Source organism: Eufriesea mexicana, unplaced genomic scaffold (assembly GCF_001483705.2).
Source record: "Eufriesea mexicana isolate 0111107269 unplaced genomic scaffold, ASM148370v2 scaffold3780, whole genome shotgun sequence".
Classification (NCBI taxonomy): domain Eukaryota; kingdom Metazoa; phylum Arthropoda; class Insecta; order Hymenoptera; family Apidae; genus Eufriesea; species Eufriesea mexicana.
In genome coordinates, this window is record NW_016911795.1 from 1,267,403 (window position 1) to 1,284,867 (window position 17,465).

At 28.8% G+C, this 17,465-nt stretch overlaps 5 protein-coding genes across 7 annotated transcripts in view; 3 read left to right on the forward strand and 2 right to left on the reverse strand.

Moving 5' to 3' along the window:
- Positions 1-45: 45 nt before the first annotated feature.
- Positions 46-1,862, forward strand: heix (UbiA prenyltransferase domain-containing heix). Of its 2 annotated transcripts, none has more exons than XM_017905329.1 (2): positions 46-379; positions 764-1,862. In XM_017905329.1, the coding sequence occupies exon 2, from the start codon at positions 777-779 to the stop codon at positions 1,773-1,775; it is 999 nt and encodes a 332-aa protein (XP_017760818.1). In that variant the 5' UTR covers positions 46-379; positions 764-776; the 3' UTR covers positions 1,776-1,862. The 2 variants fall into 2 exon arrangements, with proteins under 2 accessions (XP_017760818.1, XP_017760817.1); XM_017905328.1 differs by having other exon boundaries at positions 46-375.
- Positions 1,863-4,089: 2,227 nt separating this feature from the next.
- On the forward strand, positions 4,090-5,022 carry LOC108551277 (gametocyte-specific factor 1). The gene is made up of 4 exons (XM_017905373.1): positions 4,090-4,197; positions 4,326-4,452; positions 4,543-4,705; positions 4,812-5,022. Exons 1-4 carry the CDS (start codon positions 4,090-4,092, stop codon positions 5,017-5,019), a joined length of 606 nt encoding a protein of 201 aa, XP_017760862.1. The 3' UTR covers positions 5,020-5,022.
- Positions 5,023-6,133: 1,111 nt separating this feature from the next.
- On the reverse strand, positions 6,134-11,456 carry Ube4B (Ubiquitination factor E4B). Of its 2 annotated transcripts, none has more exons than XM_017905471.1 (8): positions 11,196-11,456; positions 10,196-10,489; positions 9,707-10,111; positions 8,266-9,632; positions 8,043-8,190; positions 7,295-7,981; positions 6,899-7,220; positions 6,134-6,829 (listed from the first exon to the last, which is right to left on the reverse strand). In XM_017905471.1, exons 1-8 carry the CDS (start codon positions 11,217-11,219, stop codon positions 6,765-6,767), a joined length of 3,312 nt encoding a protein of 1,103 aa, XP_017760960.1. In that variant the 5' UTR covers positions 11,220-11,456; the 3' UTR covers positions 6,134-6,764. The 2 variants fall into 2 exon arrangements, with proteins under 2 accessions (XP_017760960.1, XP_017760961.1); XM_017905472.1 differs by having other exon boundaries at positions 11,152-11,456.
- Positions 11,457-12,136: 680 nt separating this feature from the next.
- LOC108551262 (cytidine deaminase) lies at positions 12,137-13,128 on the forward strand. Its single transcript, XM_017905360.1, has 2 exons — positions 12,137-12,254; positions 12,719-13,128. Exons 1-2 carry the CDS (start codon positions 12,218-12,220, stop codon positions 13,126-13,128), a joined length of 447 nt encoding a protein of 148 aa, XP_017760849.1. The 5' UTR covers positions 12,137-12,217.
- Positions 13,129-13,819: 691 nt separating this feature from the next.
- Tor (serine/threonine-protein kinase Tor) overlaps positions 13,820-17,465 on the reverse strand; it is a 7,979-nt gene continuing 4,333 nt past the window's right edge. The window contains exons 2-7 of the mRNA XM_017905189.1: positions 15,465-17,465; positions 15,241-15,383; positions 15,024-15,164; positions 14,327-14,951; positions 13,995-14,175; positions 13,820-13,835 (exon numbers count right to left, since the gene is read on the reverse strand). Of these exons, the coding sequence (XP_017760678.1) occupies positions 13,820-13,835; positions 13,995-14,175; positions 14,327-14,951; positions 15,024-15,164; positions 15,241-15,383; positions 15,465-17,465 (3,107 nt within the window). The remainder of the gene's footprint in view (positions 13,836-13,994; positions 14,176-14,326; positions 14,952-15,023; positions 15,165-15,240; positions 15,384-15,464) is intronic.

The following is a 17,465-nucleotide window of genomic DNA, read 5'->3' on the forward strand; positions in this document are numbered from 1 at the left end:
ATATAATATATATATAGAATCTATAAATTGAATAGTATTGTGAAACTTAAAATGTAAAGAATGAATTGATATTTAAGAATATTTCTTATGAAAGTACAATTTATTAATGATGTTGTTGATTTTATGAGAAAAAAAATATTTTAGAGAGCGCCACGTGCAAATTAATGAAAACACGTCATCATTACATTTAACGTACACAAAAGGACCAAATTCTTCTTCAAATGCGAATTTCAAATGTTAACGATATAAAAATTGCTTTGTCCGCGTAGTTAGTAATTTTTTAAAATGATTAAAATGTACTTAAAAAATGTAACACTTGTCAAAATGTTATGAAGATTGTTCTAACCCAACTTCCCAATTTTAGACAAATAATAGGTAGGTAAGTTTATTTAAATTATTGGATATTTATATAAAAACTAAAGTCCTCTATAAAGTCGCAAATTTAATGTTATTAATAATAATATGATATTATTTTTTATTAGAAAATCTTTTTGTATAGTACTTATGGTTCTACTGTAAAATATATTTTAAATATACCATCTTGTATTTTTTTGAAAATTTTTTATCATAGATTTTAATTAAAAATGTTTCTGAATTAAAAAATTTATTTTTGGTTAATATGATTAGAAGTATATAATAGATATATTAAAGTTTGATATAACTTTTGCATTATATAAGCCTGATTCATTAATAAAAAAAGAAGTAATTATGTTATAATTTGTTATTGTATAATGACATCATTGTTTGCATATTTTGTTTATAGCATAATATAAAATATGATGTCCAATGGTATTTGGATCTCTGCTAAAGAAGTTGGAAGGAAACCAATGTCAAACAACGCAAATTGTTCACCCATAACATCCTCAACATTAAATTCTCCACTCATGAAGTTGTCTTCATATTTCTTAGCTGTACGACCATGGTCATTAAGTGCTTCATTAATGCCAACACTTCTTGGATCTGCGTTAGCTTATCGGTTAACAGGCATAGCAAATTTTAGCTGGATATCTTTGATTCTTACAGTATATACAGTCTTTTGTGTACATGGAGCAGGTAATGTAGTGAATACTTATTTTGATTATATAAAAGGTGTAGATAGCCGGAAAAGTGATGACAGGATATTAGTAGATCAACTTTTATCAAAGGATGAATTAGTTTCACTAGGTGCATTATTGTACACAGCAGGATGTCTAGGTTTTGTTTTATTAACCACCATATCTCCTGCAAAAATGGAACATCTTGCACTTGTGTACTTTGGAGGTTTATCTTCTTCATTTCTTTATACAGGAGGAATAGGATTTAAATACATTGCATTAGGTGATGTTCTTATCTTAGTTATATTTGGCCCTATTTCAGTTTTATTTGCATTCATGGCTCAAACTGGTTATATAGAACTAGGTACAATCTACTATGCTATACCTCTTGCACTAAATACAGAGGCTATTTTACATAGTAACAATACTCGAGATTTAGTAAGTGACAAGAAGGCAGGAATAGTAACATTAGCTATTTTAATAGGTCATACTGTATCTCATGTTTTGTATGCATTTTTATTATTTACACCATATGTAACTTTGGTGGTGCTTGCATTGAGGTATTCTATTTGGTTTCTATTGCCAGTAATTACATTACCAACTGCTTTCAAAATAGAAAAACAATTCAGAAGCCCTCATACAATTCAACGTGTGCCTAAACAAACAGCTCACTTAAATATGTTTTTGGGAATTTTATATGTTATTGCTTGTTTACTTGTGGATCCTCTTCCCTATCTGTAATATATTTATGTCTTGTATTATTGTCCAGAGAAGAATTTGACAATTCGAACAATAACGTGAGCAGCTGTTAGCCTATCTATGCGTAATCTTATATAAGTTTCTGTTTTCATCACATTTGGATTGTTATAAATTACTTACTACATGATCAATTGAAATGATTCAATTTTGTTTCCTAATTTTATGAGAAATTAATTTCTATTAATTTTTTCATACAAACATTGCCATATACATTATGAAACTTATTTTTTAACTAGTGTATCATACTATCAATATTTATAATACATTAAACATTTAAAGGTAACTTTCCAATAATGTGATGATCTTTAATATGTACAAAGTAATTACACTATTCAAAATTTGAATTTGTACTTGTAACTTTTTCAATATGTGTAATTAGCATAATATTTCACATCTAAAATAGGTGTCTGAGTTTATGAAAATATTTAATTATTTAAATAAGTTTATAATAATTTATCTCATTTAGAAGCTAAGTGATATTATTTATAAAAAAAAAACATGCATATCTTTTGTAATCTCAAGAATATAACAGAACTCAACCTTGAAGTTTTCATATTTTATAAATTAATAAATTTACAATATAAGACAATAAATTCTTATGGTATATTGAAAATGAATTAATAGAATATTGTTTCATTTGGTATTCGTACAAAGATTTATAATACAACAATTATTATACATTATTAATTTAATTTTGTGATTATTTTATAACATCTTTTAAAAGTTCAAGATGTGATACTTTTAAAAGTACAGTTAAATTAAAGTATATACATGCTTATAGCAAAAAAAGAAGTTATAAAATCACATACAATTAATTTTAGTTCTTTTATTCATAAAAAACAAAACAATATATTGTACTTTTAAATACAAAAATAAAAAATACAAATTGAACAATTAAACTTCTACAATATATTAGAATCATTTCTATCATATATGTAATACAATTATTTGTAAAAATATTAGTATCAAGATAGTATCATTTTACCATAAATTTATGTAAAGAATGCAATTTCGTTGAGAACGAGGTATTACTAAACGAAAAACTATGTTTTTATGGTAATAATTTAATAAATTATTTTTATTAATTAATATTTTTATTTTTATTAATTAATAAGGAAAATAATTTTTTAAACATTTTAATCGACTAAAAAATTTGATGGAATCGTCGAAAAGGTGTTTTATCATAAATTTTATTCGTTATTAGATATGTTGTAAAGGATAATATTTTGAATAACTTTCTCCTTTGAAAAAATTGACGATCATATTTAGCTTTTAAGATATTTCTAATAAGCTTTTGATTGAATTCTGCACATTCGTATGTATCCGAAAAATAGTCTCAGGTACAAGCAGGAGCTGCTCGATGTGTTTCCCATGATAAATCTAATTATAAAAATCGTTGATCTCTTCCAATTGTTTATACCGACTGATGATGATGTTGTTTATACCGACTATTCTTCGAAGTGATGACATATGAACTATGATAATATTGCTAATATTTATGTCGTACATGTTAATAAAAAATTTGTTTAAAACTTCAGTATTTAGGTGGAATCCTTCCTTGTGCACTTCTCTATGTAAAATCTAATCTAAACCTAACTTAATCTTTTATTAAATTGAATAATTTTATTCTACATGTGGTTTAAAATTAAATTTGATTAGGTTACATTTGTCGTAGCACCGCTAGAGGGGAGGATGGGAGTTCTTCACTTGCTTGATTGGCAAAATTTGAAACAAATTTCTAATTAATTTATACGCCATAAAAATTAGTAGTGGGATTGTTGTCCTTGACGCTATTGCTTTTCCAAATGTTTTTGCGTGTGACTATCTCACAGACACATATGTTGAGTAGAATTTGATGTAGAGTATTAAAGAAATTTTACTAATATCTCGAGACTTAAAGACGAATATTATTATATGTAATGGGAAAAAGTTGTTCAAAATATGCTTTACAACATATTTAAAAATGAACAAAATTCACGATGAGATACTTCATTAATGACTTGATCAAAAATTTATCTAACGTAATCTAATTTTAACATATATATATAAATATAAAAGGTATGCAATTTTTATTGAAAATTATTTATAATAATATAAATAATTTATGGTTGTAGATGTGATACATCTACCAATTTTCCTTATTTTTTTCTTTTATAAACAAATCGATACAGAAACGATTATCGATTTTATTCGATATATCGAATTAATGTAACTTCGATTATAGAAGTGTATATAAAACCATAGAGATTGTTGAAAAATAAAATTTATTTATATAAGTATATTTAATAAATATAAAATGTATGAATCTCTTACGTTTTCTGACTCGGTTGGAATATGTCCGTATAATAAAAATCATATTATTACAAAATCTCGTCTTCAAAAGCACATAGTCAAATGTGAAAAAGTAAGTAGATCAATTCGAAATATTGTTTACCTATTGAGTTTTCGATAATTTTAAACAAAGAATTTAATTTCATTAGATAATTTGTATAATATAGTTATATAAATATATATATTAAATTTCTAAAATAGCAATTTCCAACACATTATAAAGTTATGTGTCCATATAATGCCACTCACCGATTATTTAAAGAAGAGTTAGAGGAACATATTATTACTTGTCCTGCACGCAATATTTTAAAATCGGAAATATATCCAGGTCTTTACAAATTTTATAATTATTTTTAATTTTTTCTTTCTTTTTCTTAAGAAAAATAATTATTAAAATACATTATTTTATTTGAACTAGAGGAGCATAATACAAGAAATTTTATAGTACAATCAGAATTTTCAAATATAATAGATGGTACAGAAAATTGGGATTTAGAAATTAATAACTCCATGACTTTAACTAAAGAAGAGTATTTTATAGATAATAATTCAAGACTGGTTAATATAAGTACTAATTCAAAGTAATAATAAATTCTTTTTTCTTGTTAAATATTAATTTACTACATATTTATTATTTTTTGATTTAATTATAAGAGCTTATAATAATTCTTCTATATCTATATTAAGGAAGCAAAATGAAGACTTTAAAATGATACGAGCTCCTCGGGGCTTTTCTGAAGCTATATTAACAGAACCTAGCGAAGATTCTTATGTTGAAGATGTAGAATCAGTAGTTAGTTCAATGGGTATTGGCAGAGGGAAAATTACTTTAAAGAACGATAAACTGAAATTAATTGGAATGTGTAGAGGAAGATCAATGGACAATTTTTCATAATAATTCAACACAATACAACTTCATGACTGATAATCAGCAAAGGGAGTATTAGAATCTTTCTATTTTTACCAGTATTAAAATAAACTACCATTATTTAAATAATAAAAATTAATTTACATATTGTAAATTACAATATGTTTTACAAAATGTAATTCATCACTTACATTTATTATACTTAAACATTTGTTTAATTTTTTAAATCTTTTTATTTTAGTAATTTACATTACTTGAAATATTTACACATATGATGTAAAAGATTATTACATAATGAATTATAATTAATTTTTTCATAAAAAAAGATGTCAAAAATACTAACACGTAAGGAAACTAAAATATTTTAATTATTTGCAAATTAATGTTATAATTGCAATGGCAGTTGGTTTACACTAACAATACTCAATTTTTTAATATTTTTAAATGCATCATTTTTTATAATATCAAATTTTTTAATTATATATATAGTAAAAATATAACTGAACATTAGACATATTGTGACTATAATGCAGAAAGTAAGAATATAACAGATAACACATTTTGTAAATATTAATAGCAGTAAAAATAATTCAATATAGGTTATATGAATTTTACTTATATTTTTATGTTACTTAACACTGTCTTAAATGATGCAAGATATCTTTTATGTTTTGTATTTACAATTATAATAAAATTTGGTGTTTGAATATAGTTTTTAACATTATTTAATGATAAATTTATGTAACTGATAGTAGTAATTGATAGTTGGATATGAAAAGATAAAGTACAAACTTTTTAAAGTCCAACATTAATTTTTTTAAGCTGTCAAAACATTATAAATTTTCAGTCATTTGATGGACATATATTATAAATTTTCAAATATTTAATGAATATGTAACATTAAAAAGGAGATATTCAAATTTATAACGAAGAGAGTTTGATTATACAAATAAAAATTTTAGAAATATTGTTTGAAGAGTTTCACATTTTAGAAACAAAAAATATTTTGTTGGATGGAATTGTTTTTAATAACGTATTATTATATACACAGATATAAATCTTTACTCATGAAATTTATTGAAGGAATATGCATGATACATTTACCATGTACATCTTTAAAAAGAATTGTAATTGCTGCAAATTAAGTTTTGTCTGTCGTGTAACATATGATATGTTAACATTTAAAGAAATTTGAATACAAATTTTATTATTGAAATATTTTATATAAGTCATTTACATAAATTTTGCATCAAATAATGTTTTCTATCTATTTATCCCTCTCCCCCCTTTTTTTGGTTTCTATTTATAAATTACAAAATTCCAAATAAGATTCAGATAAATGTTAACTTTTCTCCTATGCCGCTTAACTTACTATTTTTATGATCAATCATATGTTTTAATTTTTCATTTGCAGTTTCATATATTTAGAACGTATAAAGGAACAAGTGCTAAGTTTGTAAATAAGATTTTAATTTCTCTGGATACTGATGTCATCAGACAGCAATTATTTACAAGTTTTTTAAAAGTATCTTTTTTATTTTTTTTATGAGTAATGTGCAGGCGGTTACCTAGCTGCAGTCTGTTTAACGTTTTAATGTATTAAAACTGTAAATTTACTGAGTGCAATATTTGCACAGTAGCGAGATCATTGCACTGTATTCATTTACCATAGAGTCATACATCTATGGACTGATACAATATATTGTGCACTAACATTAGCTCCACAATATTGTGATGTTTCTGTAAAATGATTATTGCATTAGGATCATAATTTATATTTTTGTTGATTTTTTCTTTTGCTGTTTCCACATCGATATTCTTTTCTCCAAATCGGGCACTAGAAATATGAAATTGTTAATCTATTTATCTTTTCTCTACAAAAGGAGAAATATCTACATTTACTTACTTGGTGTTAGCATATCTTCACTGAGTGGTTGCCGACTGAAAGGATCTGTGGCACTATTAAGAAGGTGTCTAATAATAACTGCTTTATCCATAACAATACCAGATGGAAGTTTAACAGGTTCTTCCATAAGTGTGTCCATAAGTGGATCTCGAAATTCCTCTGGTGCATCACCATAATCTGCATCACGTGCACGATTGTCTCTAGCTATATCTGCAGCACGTTCCGCAAGTGCTACAAATCTTTCAATCTCTATGATAGACTTAATTACTGATCTTTCTAACTTGTTTGCGGCATCAATAAATAATTCCATGCAAAATGAACGCTGCAATAATAACGTTCATTAGAATAATATTTTTTCATCACATATTTCATGTATTAATACTATCATAAACTTACTTCGTCAGCAGCTAGAGCAGCGGCAAAGATTTCGCAATCAAGATGTAAATATATATCGACCAATTGACTAAGTAATGCTCTTGGTTCCCATCCATATTTTTGTGGTATTCGTACTTTTAAATTTTTACATTTAGGGCCACACAATTGTTGCAGATTAAAATTTAACATGGCACATAATCTTCCAACTAATTCTGGTCGTAAAAATGGTTCAGTAATATCATCTGTTAAATACTGAAACATGGCAACAGTTTCCTTGGCGAGAGTGAGATACGACCTAGCTTGTCTTTCATCCGCTGCCAGTTGTTTCATTCGTGAATGCTGTTGTTCACGGGATAACGCAGACCATGCTTTAAGATCGGACATTAATTCTTGAATTTCATGAATACGCTTTAAAGATTCCAAACTTTCATCGAGTAAAAACGTAGTATCGTTCATTAACATATTAATAAATTTCACAAATTGATTCCCATTATTACTTTCATCAATGATTGACTTTCGATGCACTGGACTATCCCACATAGATTTCAGAATTAAACTAATGTGATAACGAATTGAAAATTTATCATAAAATTCTGAACTAGATCCGGTCGTTTCGACATCTGTATAAAATTTCATCAAATACGACGCTAATAACGTTTTCGATATAGGATGTGCCATTACTTGATCGTGAAGTGATTCAGTCCGTCCCTAAAACATAAGTTTATTAAAACATCGTTCAAGGAGATACTTATATTTTTCTCATATTTACCTGAATATTGGGATTTATTACAAATAGTACTTCAATAATTTTTGCTATTAAATATGGATTTCGTATACAATGTGGAGTACATACAACTACAAGTAACCATGTAATAAGAGAATTGTCCATGTTGTTTATTATCACACTAGGACAAAATCTATGAAAAATAAAAAGTAGTAACACTATAGTATACAAGTTATCTTGATATTTTACAATGCAAAATATTACTTACTGAAGAGTAAATAGTACAAATTCTGCAATATCTTCGACATACCATTCTGGTAGTGCTGTAAACTTTTGTGGGACCTCTTGAGGTAAAGGCAGTTCAGGAATAGGATTTCCTGGTGAAGTTTGTGTCAATAAACTTAGCAGTATTTCTGCTACAGAAATATAAAAGTGCAAACACCTTCTCAATAAAACAGGATCAATTAATCCAGCATCTGTGTATAATTTAGATTTGCCAAGATGTTTTAATTGCTCCTTACAACGTCCTATCAATTCTTTATTACGGCTAGCGAAAGGACTGTCTTTCCATTGTGGTTCAGTAGCTTGTAGATCATCGAGCATTTTTTGCACATCACGTAAAGTCCTCAGCTTTCTCTCGTATTTCTGTAAAGCCGGTAATAACGCTATATGGTGACAATGCAGAGTAAGGAACCAACATTGTGTTGGAAACTTTGGCTCGACCCACTTGTGTGTCCGTTCTAAATGTTTTAACCAATCAGCAACTTCTTGGCATGTAAGTTTTAGCCTTGTATCATTCCTTACTTCAACAAAACTTGCTGGATGAAATGGATATAATGGATCTACCATGTCCAATTTAATTTTTACAGAAAGTTTTTGTAACACTGATAAAAGATTCAACATAAATCCGTCTCCAGCGAGGGAAAATTCTTCCGTTTGTATTTGAGCACGTTTCTCATTGCAACGTAATAATGTTGCTAAATATGTCAACATAGCTTCACGGCAATTACTGCTCGCGAGTATTGCATGAAATATTTTATGAAGCGACGTTCTGATACTTTCTAACTCTTGTTGCAATGTTAAAATTATCGGTTTATCAATTAATGGATTACCACTGAGGAATGTTTCAGGCATGTCTAATTGATCCTCGGCAAACACAGAAACCGACAAAAACTGTCCAAGAAGAGACGTTATTGTAATTTCTTTACCGGGAGCTGATGTCATAAGATCAGGTAAAAATTGAACTTGATGAACGATTAAACGACAGATTGGTCGTACGTTACTACTAGGTCCACAGCAAATTTCTATTAATTCTTCTAACGCTTCTATCGGTCTTCGATGTGTATTTCTAATTAAGCTGGCTTGTTGCATCGAAAGATACAAACTTTGTAAGAGTGGAGTAAAAATTTTGTTAAATACTGCTGTATTTGTATGCGTTCTCGCCACGAGTTCGTGCAAATAGCCACGAGGTAAGCTTTGTGAAAGTACTGGACACAAAAGAGGTGTCATAGATAATGGGTATGTAGTTGAAGACTGAGAAATACCAACTAGGCCTTGTAGTACAAGACTGGAATATTGAACACACTGTGCCCTTAGAACAGCCAATACATCAGATAGTGGTGGTATACTTGATTTCTGTTCATAAAAAGGTTTGTATTATATTATCTGCCAAAACAGGTATTATAATTAAAGAGTAATGTTTATTATACCTTTGGGTGATTTCGTTCTTCAATTGCAACCCTTGAATAGCAATCTAGTAAATAAATGAGGCTTTTAGGTTGCGACAATTTATAGCAAATATCACAACGACAAGATGTTGTGATTGGGCTTTGTAATGGACTCGCTTGACTATTTGGACTACCTTCTCTATCTGAGGAGGTGTCTACATTAATTTCTTTTAAAGGATCCTCATCCCTCATAAACATGCATAAAACCTCCAATAATGCTTGATTAATAATCTCCGTAGCATCAGTAAGTTTTGTTGATAATGCATATACAGCTGTTTGTGGTAAGAATATATAACCCTCTATAGGTTCTTTCCATGATATGCATAGTACACGTGAGATAACTGCATGTATTTGTTCTGTAGTTACCTCTGTACTGGAACTTGTAGTCTGAAAAATAAAGAAATATAATAATAATAATGTTACATATCTGTATTCATAAATATATATATATATGTATATATATATATTTACGCGTGATCTTGGTTTCAGTTCTTTTCTATCAGATTCCTCAACTTCCATATTTTCAATTCCTGAATCTATATCTACACCAGAACTGCTACATTGTTTGTTATTACTTTCTTCTACTTCCATTGGTACTTCAGGATTTTGAAATTGTTGTTGTTTTAGTGGTGATATTATTTGTTCTGTAAATGTTTTAGATGGACCTGATGTATTTGGAGAAACTGGATCATTATTGTGATTTGAATTAACTGTTGAACTGAAGCTATCTAAACCTGCTAAACGAGCCATACGTCTTCTTCTTACCTATAATTTAAGTATATGATATTAATTACTTATGATTAATTTCCCTGTTATTTTTTCTACAAGTTTATATTTTAAGAATCCATGAATAACATAATTTCAAGTAAAATTTTATTTTATAATAATTTTCCATATTATAGATACTATTTAATAGGACATAAAAGGATGTGACATAACAATCAAATGTACACAAGAACTGAATAAAAGCTTGCTATATTTATATTAAAGATAAAAAATAAATAGTAATAATGAAAATAAAAAGATATTTTCATAAATGTAAACAATATATTTCGTTTTTAAATAAATTTATTTTATATTAAAAATAAAATCTTTTGTATGGAACTATGAAATACAAAATTTTTGTTTACATTGCAAAAGAAATTAAATAAATGTTGCAATCAATGACAAAGAGAATTATTCTAAAAAATTATATTATTACAATGGAAAATTAGTTTCAATTTGTTATCATTACATAATTATCTTGACACAATACCACAGGAGAACAATGACTATTTTGTAATTATTGTTTCATTGATGAGACTTTCTATCCTGTTATTCTTTCCTATGCTCTGGTAAATGGCCCTGTCATATTTTCTTTCATGTAGTGAAATTAGGAAGAAAGCAAATGTAAAGCGAAAGGAATGGTAACAACAAAACGGACTTACGGACGCTATTGAATAACGATTGGAAACGGTGCATTGGTACTCACTTCCTCTTGGCTTAACTCGCTCATGGCGATTTCTTTATTTTTTTCTTTTGATCTCTCTAACCTCTGACACAGTCCCCTGTGACCCCACGTTCGCTGATATTATAAAAATTCTATAGAAAAAATGTCTTCACTATTTGAAAAATCCTGGACGAGATACGTCAAAAATTTGGACAGCCACTCCACATCTGTTTGCGTTTGGACGTGAAAGCAGCAATTCTATGTCGTGTTACGGATAATCACTGTGAAGCTGCGTCGATTCTTCAAAACAGCTGAGCAACTAACATACGACAGAACGCTCTCTCGCATTGATAATCGTAACTACAATTCAGCCAATGTAGTTTTGCCGGTTGCGCAGTAGACCATTAATGAGAATAGGTAAAAATTCATTGTGTACTAGTAAAATGATGATAACTAACGCAGATGTAATGTTATAATCAGTATAGTCACTAGTTTAAATTATCCTTTTTCTTTTGATTCAAATTATATTGACTACTCATAAGACATGATCACTATTTTATCAGAACTGAGTAGCAAAACTAGCATCGGTTGGAACTAGTATCACATTATATATGTATAGTTTTATTATGAATTTATGTTTAAAATTTAACCAATATTTTAAAACACATTCTACTTTTCATTTGATATATATCAAGTTTTTGGTTTTTATGAATGTGTATGTTGTGTGTGTGCATTTTCTTATAAAAATTGAATCTTTGCTTAATATTTAATTTATAATTAAAAGTAAATGTAAAGAATTAAGTTATAAAAGTCTTAGAATTATATGAAAATGTAGATAGCAATTTAATATATGTTATTTAACATATTTTTGTTAACTTTTGAATCGTGTACGCTCATTGGTTGTCATATTTACTGGTCATTTATTCATTTATAATTGTGAAATTGCTAGCAAATTCGTAAGTACGATTGCATGGTGTTAAAGATAATATTTTCAGTAAATTGCAAATTACAACACTATTTAGCTTCGTAGAAAATATATATAGTATTTAATAATTCATATTAAAATGAATAAAGAAGAAGTTATTGCTTTCACGGATTTAGGTAAATATATTATCATAATATTCACGTATAACTATGTTTCTCAATTATCATTGTCATTTGTCTGACATATCTATAATTAAAACATCGATGAAATAGTAATACTATATTAATGTCACTTTGACAAAGAATTTACAAAATTTACAATTTTTTGTTATATTGTCAATATTTTGCGTAATATATGTATACAGAATAAATTAAAGTAAATTTTGGTTATATGCATTTTTCAACTATATCTAATTTACAAAATTAATTTACAATATTTTTACTTATTATAATGTAATAAATTTTGAAACATTTTCGTAGACAAAATCAGATGTCAGTCAGATGTCATGACAGTCCATATAATACACAATGTCATCCAAAGAGTTAATAAAAAAAAATCATATGGTTATATTTCAAAATAAACATATTGAAAGAAATCATTGTATTTTATTATATGTAAAAACATTTGCAATGTTTTATAGAAGCTGATATACAGTCTCTTATAAAAGAAAGTGTAGCAGTCCATATGTACTCTTATTCACCATATAGTAAATTTAAAGTTGGAGCTGCAATTCTTTGTGATGATGGGGCTATTTTCACAGGATGTAATGTAGAAAATGCATCTTATCCTGTATCAATATGTGCTGAAAGAACAGCTATTGTTAAAGCAGTATCAGAAGGAAAAAGAAAGTTTAAAGCTTTATCAGTAGTAGCTGATGGAAAGGACAATACTTTTATCACGCCATGTGGTTTATGTAGACAAACTATTGGAGAGTTTGGTGATATACCAATTTATTTAGCAGGATCTGATATGAAAAATGTATTAAAAACTACATTGAGCAACTTATTGCCTCGTGCCTTTACTTTTGAAGATGTAGAAATATTGCAATAACTTTTTAAATGGATAAAAAATTAAACTACATAATTAATTTTTAAAATATAATTTAGTATTTTTTTGTTGGGTCTATCATTTAGCATTCTTTTGAGTTCTAGTTTGTTATAAAAGATTAAAACACTAAATCACATAAATAATCTTCAAAATATTATTTAGTATTTCTTTCATTTAGTACTTTTATGTTCAGTTTGAATTTTTTGTTTTTTCATTTTATACGTTATATATATTAGTTGTTTTATCAAGACATTATTTTATCTTAAAAATGTTTCTAATTGTATCTTGCATTGTATAAATTTCTCTGTAACAGTATCATTATATAAGTGATGTAACTGCAATAATTAAGATATAATATTTTTATACAAATTTCAAAGAATAGAAAGACAATCCTTAAAAAAAAAATATCATTAATGTAATCTTATTCCTGAGTAGTTTTTTTCATGTTTACATAAAAACTGATTATCATGCGTTCTAAATTGTGTTCTTTCTAATTTACTTACATTGTACTTTATAAGCGGAAATAACATGAGTATTATATACAATCATTGTAATAATATAGCTTATATATATGTACAATATGCTCTAATGGTATGATATTACATATAATTATTCCTTAATAATAAGAAATGCAAAAACAGGAACGAGACTGAACGTGATATACATTAAAGTCTTCATCTATGAAAATTCATGTTTACCAGAAAGGACACCTGTAAATCAAATACAATTTCATTACTATATAATGATTAGTAATTAAAAACCATTTGAGGCATTTAGGAACAACGTATTATTTATACTACATAATTAACAAATAATTATGAAAATCACTAATGGTTTTGTAATATGTTAATAAAGTAATAAAGAAATACCATCCAATGTAACATTGACACAAATTTTCATTATTTGTAGCTTGTTGAATTAAAAGATCAACTTGGCGCTGGACACTCAATGTTTCTTCGTGTGAGAAATCACGTCCTGTTAATTTATCCCTTACTCTTGTTATAATAGTAAGAGCTTTTTTATTTAGTGCTTCTGGTTGATTAGTATCACCTATGATAATACAAGTTTTTTTTTCATTTTGTTGTATATTTACAAATTACTTACATATTACAAATTGATATAAACTTTTATTCATAACAGCTTTTATGTTTACTAGATAAAAAGAATAAAGATTTTTTGTAAAGCAAGAAAATCAATTTACCGCCATTTTCGACGCTACATGGCACTCCTTTCTTTGGTAATGTAGCGGTAAGAGAATCTAATGCATCACTGTGTTCTTGATTACTACTTGCACTCATCCCCTGAGCATCAGATCTCTTACCTTTTAATGCAGCATTGTCCATTAACCGCCAATTTAACAAAGGGTCGTAAACAAATGCTTCTAACACTGCCATTAAGCTATCCTTATTACGATGTAACACAGACATAACCGACTCACAAGTTCTTCTATATGTGCCTTCAATTCCTGTTACTTCCATCGCATTAATTAACATTCTTGTTAATCGGAACGGAATTTTCTCAGGAAACTTCTCACGAGTCATGGCTACTTCGAAACAATCCCCGAAATCAATGTGTAATATTTTCCCACTTAAACGATCTAACATCAAATTAGATGGATGACGATCACCAAGACCAAGGATATATCCCACCATAGACATTACAGCGAGAGAACGCGTGTAATTTGTTCGACGATCAAACCATACTTCACTTGATGGCGACTTTAACCAAAGAAGTCGCGACAAATCATCGCCATGAGTATGTTCAAGAGCATGTTCAAACACTTCAACCTTTTGCATAAGCATGAGGTGATCATAACCTGGAGCCATCTATAAATCAAATTACTATAATTAAATCAATTAAAATAAAATATTAATATATGTATAATATTATGTGCTTACTCTTAACATTATCTTATGTTCTATATTTAATAATATTTTTTTCTTTTCTCTATAATCTCTGATTAGTGTATGTAATGTATCACAATGTGGCACCCATCCAATCAGACCACTGTTTGTGGATAGTGGAATTACAGCATATCTCTAAATATAAAATTTAGTTAATAAAATATTTCAAAGATTTAAAAATAATATTAAAGAGTCCTAATGTTTCATATACTTGGATAGTAAGATTTCTCCTAAAGGTATCTGGATCATGCAACAGAAGGGTATTGACTAGACCAAATAATTGCATTACTCGTTCATCTTGTCTGAGATCTTCATGTCCTTTCAAAAGGAACATGTAATCTTTACCATTGCTACCTGCAAATGTTAAATATTTTAAATATTCAATACATTCAGAAATTATCTAGAACTAATTAAAGAAACTCAAAGGTAATTAACCTTTTATACATAATTTTCGTGGTCTCTGTTTACTTGTTATTACTTGCATAGAACTATGCATACTTGCTATTCTAACTATTGGTTGTCCAGGACTATAACTCCCTGGCACAGCTAGTTCTAGATCCCTACAAAGAAGTAATTTTGGACTAACATACTGAAGTTCTAAGCTAGTTAATTGTGGCAACTGTCGAGATATTCTTCTAAAAACGTGATAATATAAATCCCATGCTTGATTTAAATCTCGAACGTTACGCGAAGCTTTGTATCTACGACACCATTCTTGTGCCTCCATTAAATCTCGACCATAGGCCTGATTGAAAGACGTTTCTTTTAAAGTCTGTGGTCCTCTTTCTAGCATTGCGTGTAAAGGTTCCAACGTATCGAACATTCCCCGAACGTTTCTTTCACCAAAGTATAATCTGCTAGCTTCTTCCAACCCTTCGTGCCACAGTTCATGCCAAAGAATCGCGACTCTGATTAATTCATCACTAGCCATCATTGCTTGCTGTACCAGAGTTGGACTATGTTCACACATACTTTTAAGAATTTTATTAGCAGCTGTTTTTCTGGCATGACTTGCACTCTTTGATGCCACGGTCAAAGGATAAACCAAGGCTTGAGGATGTGTTTTTCCAATATCTATCAAAAGGTGATGTATACATCGACCAACTAAAGCTCTTGGTGTGTCTATTCTTGCTATAAGTTGTGGAATTACTTGTAGCCAAGTATTAATCTCAATTAACCGGATACCTTCAACAATGGCCTCATATACCTCTGGCCATTGACCATAATCAAACCATAAGGTTAATAAACGAAGTGTATCTTGTAAAGAATTACCATGAGAAAGATTAATAGATCTGAAAAATCCTTCAACTGCTGGTACAGTAAATTGAGATATATATTGTGAGCTAGAAAGATTACTGCGAGTCCCATTCCCTGAGATATTATCTGCATTTGAATCACCTTGTTGATGTTTATAAAATAAAACTGTTTCAAAGTTAGTATAAGCAAAAGCATGCCATGCTTTGTACCAAGTAGGATCATGTTCTGTAGCAGCAGCATAATAAGATAGCACTGCTGGTATAGAATGTTCATTTATGCCTTGCAATGCTTCTAACCATTCACCAAGTTTTAAATAACATCTAGCAAGTAATCTCTTTCTTGCTTCCTGTTGTTTCTCATCTTCTTGATTTACCACTGACATAGTTGTTGGTTGTAAGGACACCTGTACAAATCTTTGCAACTGATTGTATGCTTCTTCTCGTTTATTTGCCACCCACATATGCTTGCAATAAGCAAACGTCACCTGAGGATGACTAGTTGGTAATGGTTGATCGGGAGTTAACGAAGGATCTGTTCCGAGTAACATAACTAATGTTTTGTGACACAACATTAAACTACCACTTTTTCTACACAGACTAGCATATTTTAACCATGTATACATATCATCTTGAGGTGAAACTACTAATGTGTGAACTTGTATAATTTTTTGCCAGTCTTCAACTATTCTCTGTCCACCTTGAAGCCTTTCCCACCACATAGATTTAATAGTAGATCTTCTTTCTGGAACTAACTTAAACTGTATTACTTCTTCTAGCTCCGCCAATTTTTGAACCTCTACCATAGCATTATAAGCTCTTTGATAGCTTTCACCAGCCATAGCAGTCAATTCTGTATCTAATAGATCCCTGGTACTATCAATAAGCTGATGAGCGATGTTATATTGTTCATCATGTATTGCTAAAACAGCTCTGTAAAAGGCACCATCCTGAGTATCCTTTGGAATCAAAGAAACATATTTTACCATACTTTCCCATTGATTTAAACCCCATGCTGCAGCTGCTGCCATTCTAGCCATTCTCTGCTTGGTTTCATCACTTTGGTGTGACCATTGTTTTGTGGCAACATCATGCAATTGTCCCCATTCGCCAAGAGCTTCTAAACAACGCATTTCACCTAATGTCGATTCTACATCTGCAGAATCACTTTCTAGTCTTTCCC

Excerpts from the sequence above, each read along its gene's own strand:
- LOC108551277 (XM_017905373.1), top strand. The coding sequence starts at position 4,090 with ATGTATGAATCTCTTACGTTTTCTGACTCGGTTGGAATATGTCCGTAT. Across the intron at positions 4,453-4,542 it reads AAAATCGGAAATATATCCAG|AGGAGCATAATACAAGAAAT; the intron begins GTCTTTACAAAT and ends TATTTGAACTAG. Across the intron at positions 4,706-4,811 it reads AATATAAGTACTAATTCAAA|GAAGCAAAATGAAGACTTTA; the intron begins GTAATAATAAAT and ends ATCTATATTAAG.
- heix (XM_017905329.1), top strand. The coding sequence starts at position 777 with ATGATGTCCAATGGTATTTGGATCTCTGCTAAAGAAGTTGGAAGGAAA.
- LOC108551262 (XM_017905360.1), top strand. The coding sequence starts at position 12,218 with ATGAATAAAGAAGAAGTTATTGCTTTCACGGATTTAG. Across the intron at positions 12,255-12,718 it reads TATTGCTTTCACGGATTTAG|AAGCTGATATACAGTCTCTT; the intron begins GTAAATATATTA and ends AATGTTTTATAG.
- Ube4B (XM_017905471.1), bottom strand. The coding sequence starts at position 11,219 with ATGAGCGAGTTAAGCCAAGAGGAA. Across the intron at positions 10,112-10,195 it reads AACTGAAACCAAGATCACGC|ACTACAAGTTCCAGTACAGA; the intron begins GTAAATATATAT and ends TTTATTTTTCAG. Across the intron at positions 6,830-6,898 it reads TGAAGATATGCTAACACCAA|TGCCCGATTTGGAGAAAAGA; the intron begins GTAAGTAAATGT and ends TCATATTTCTAG.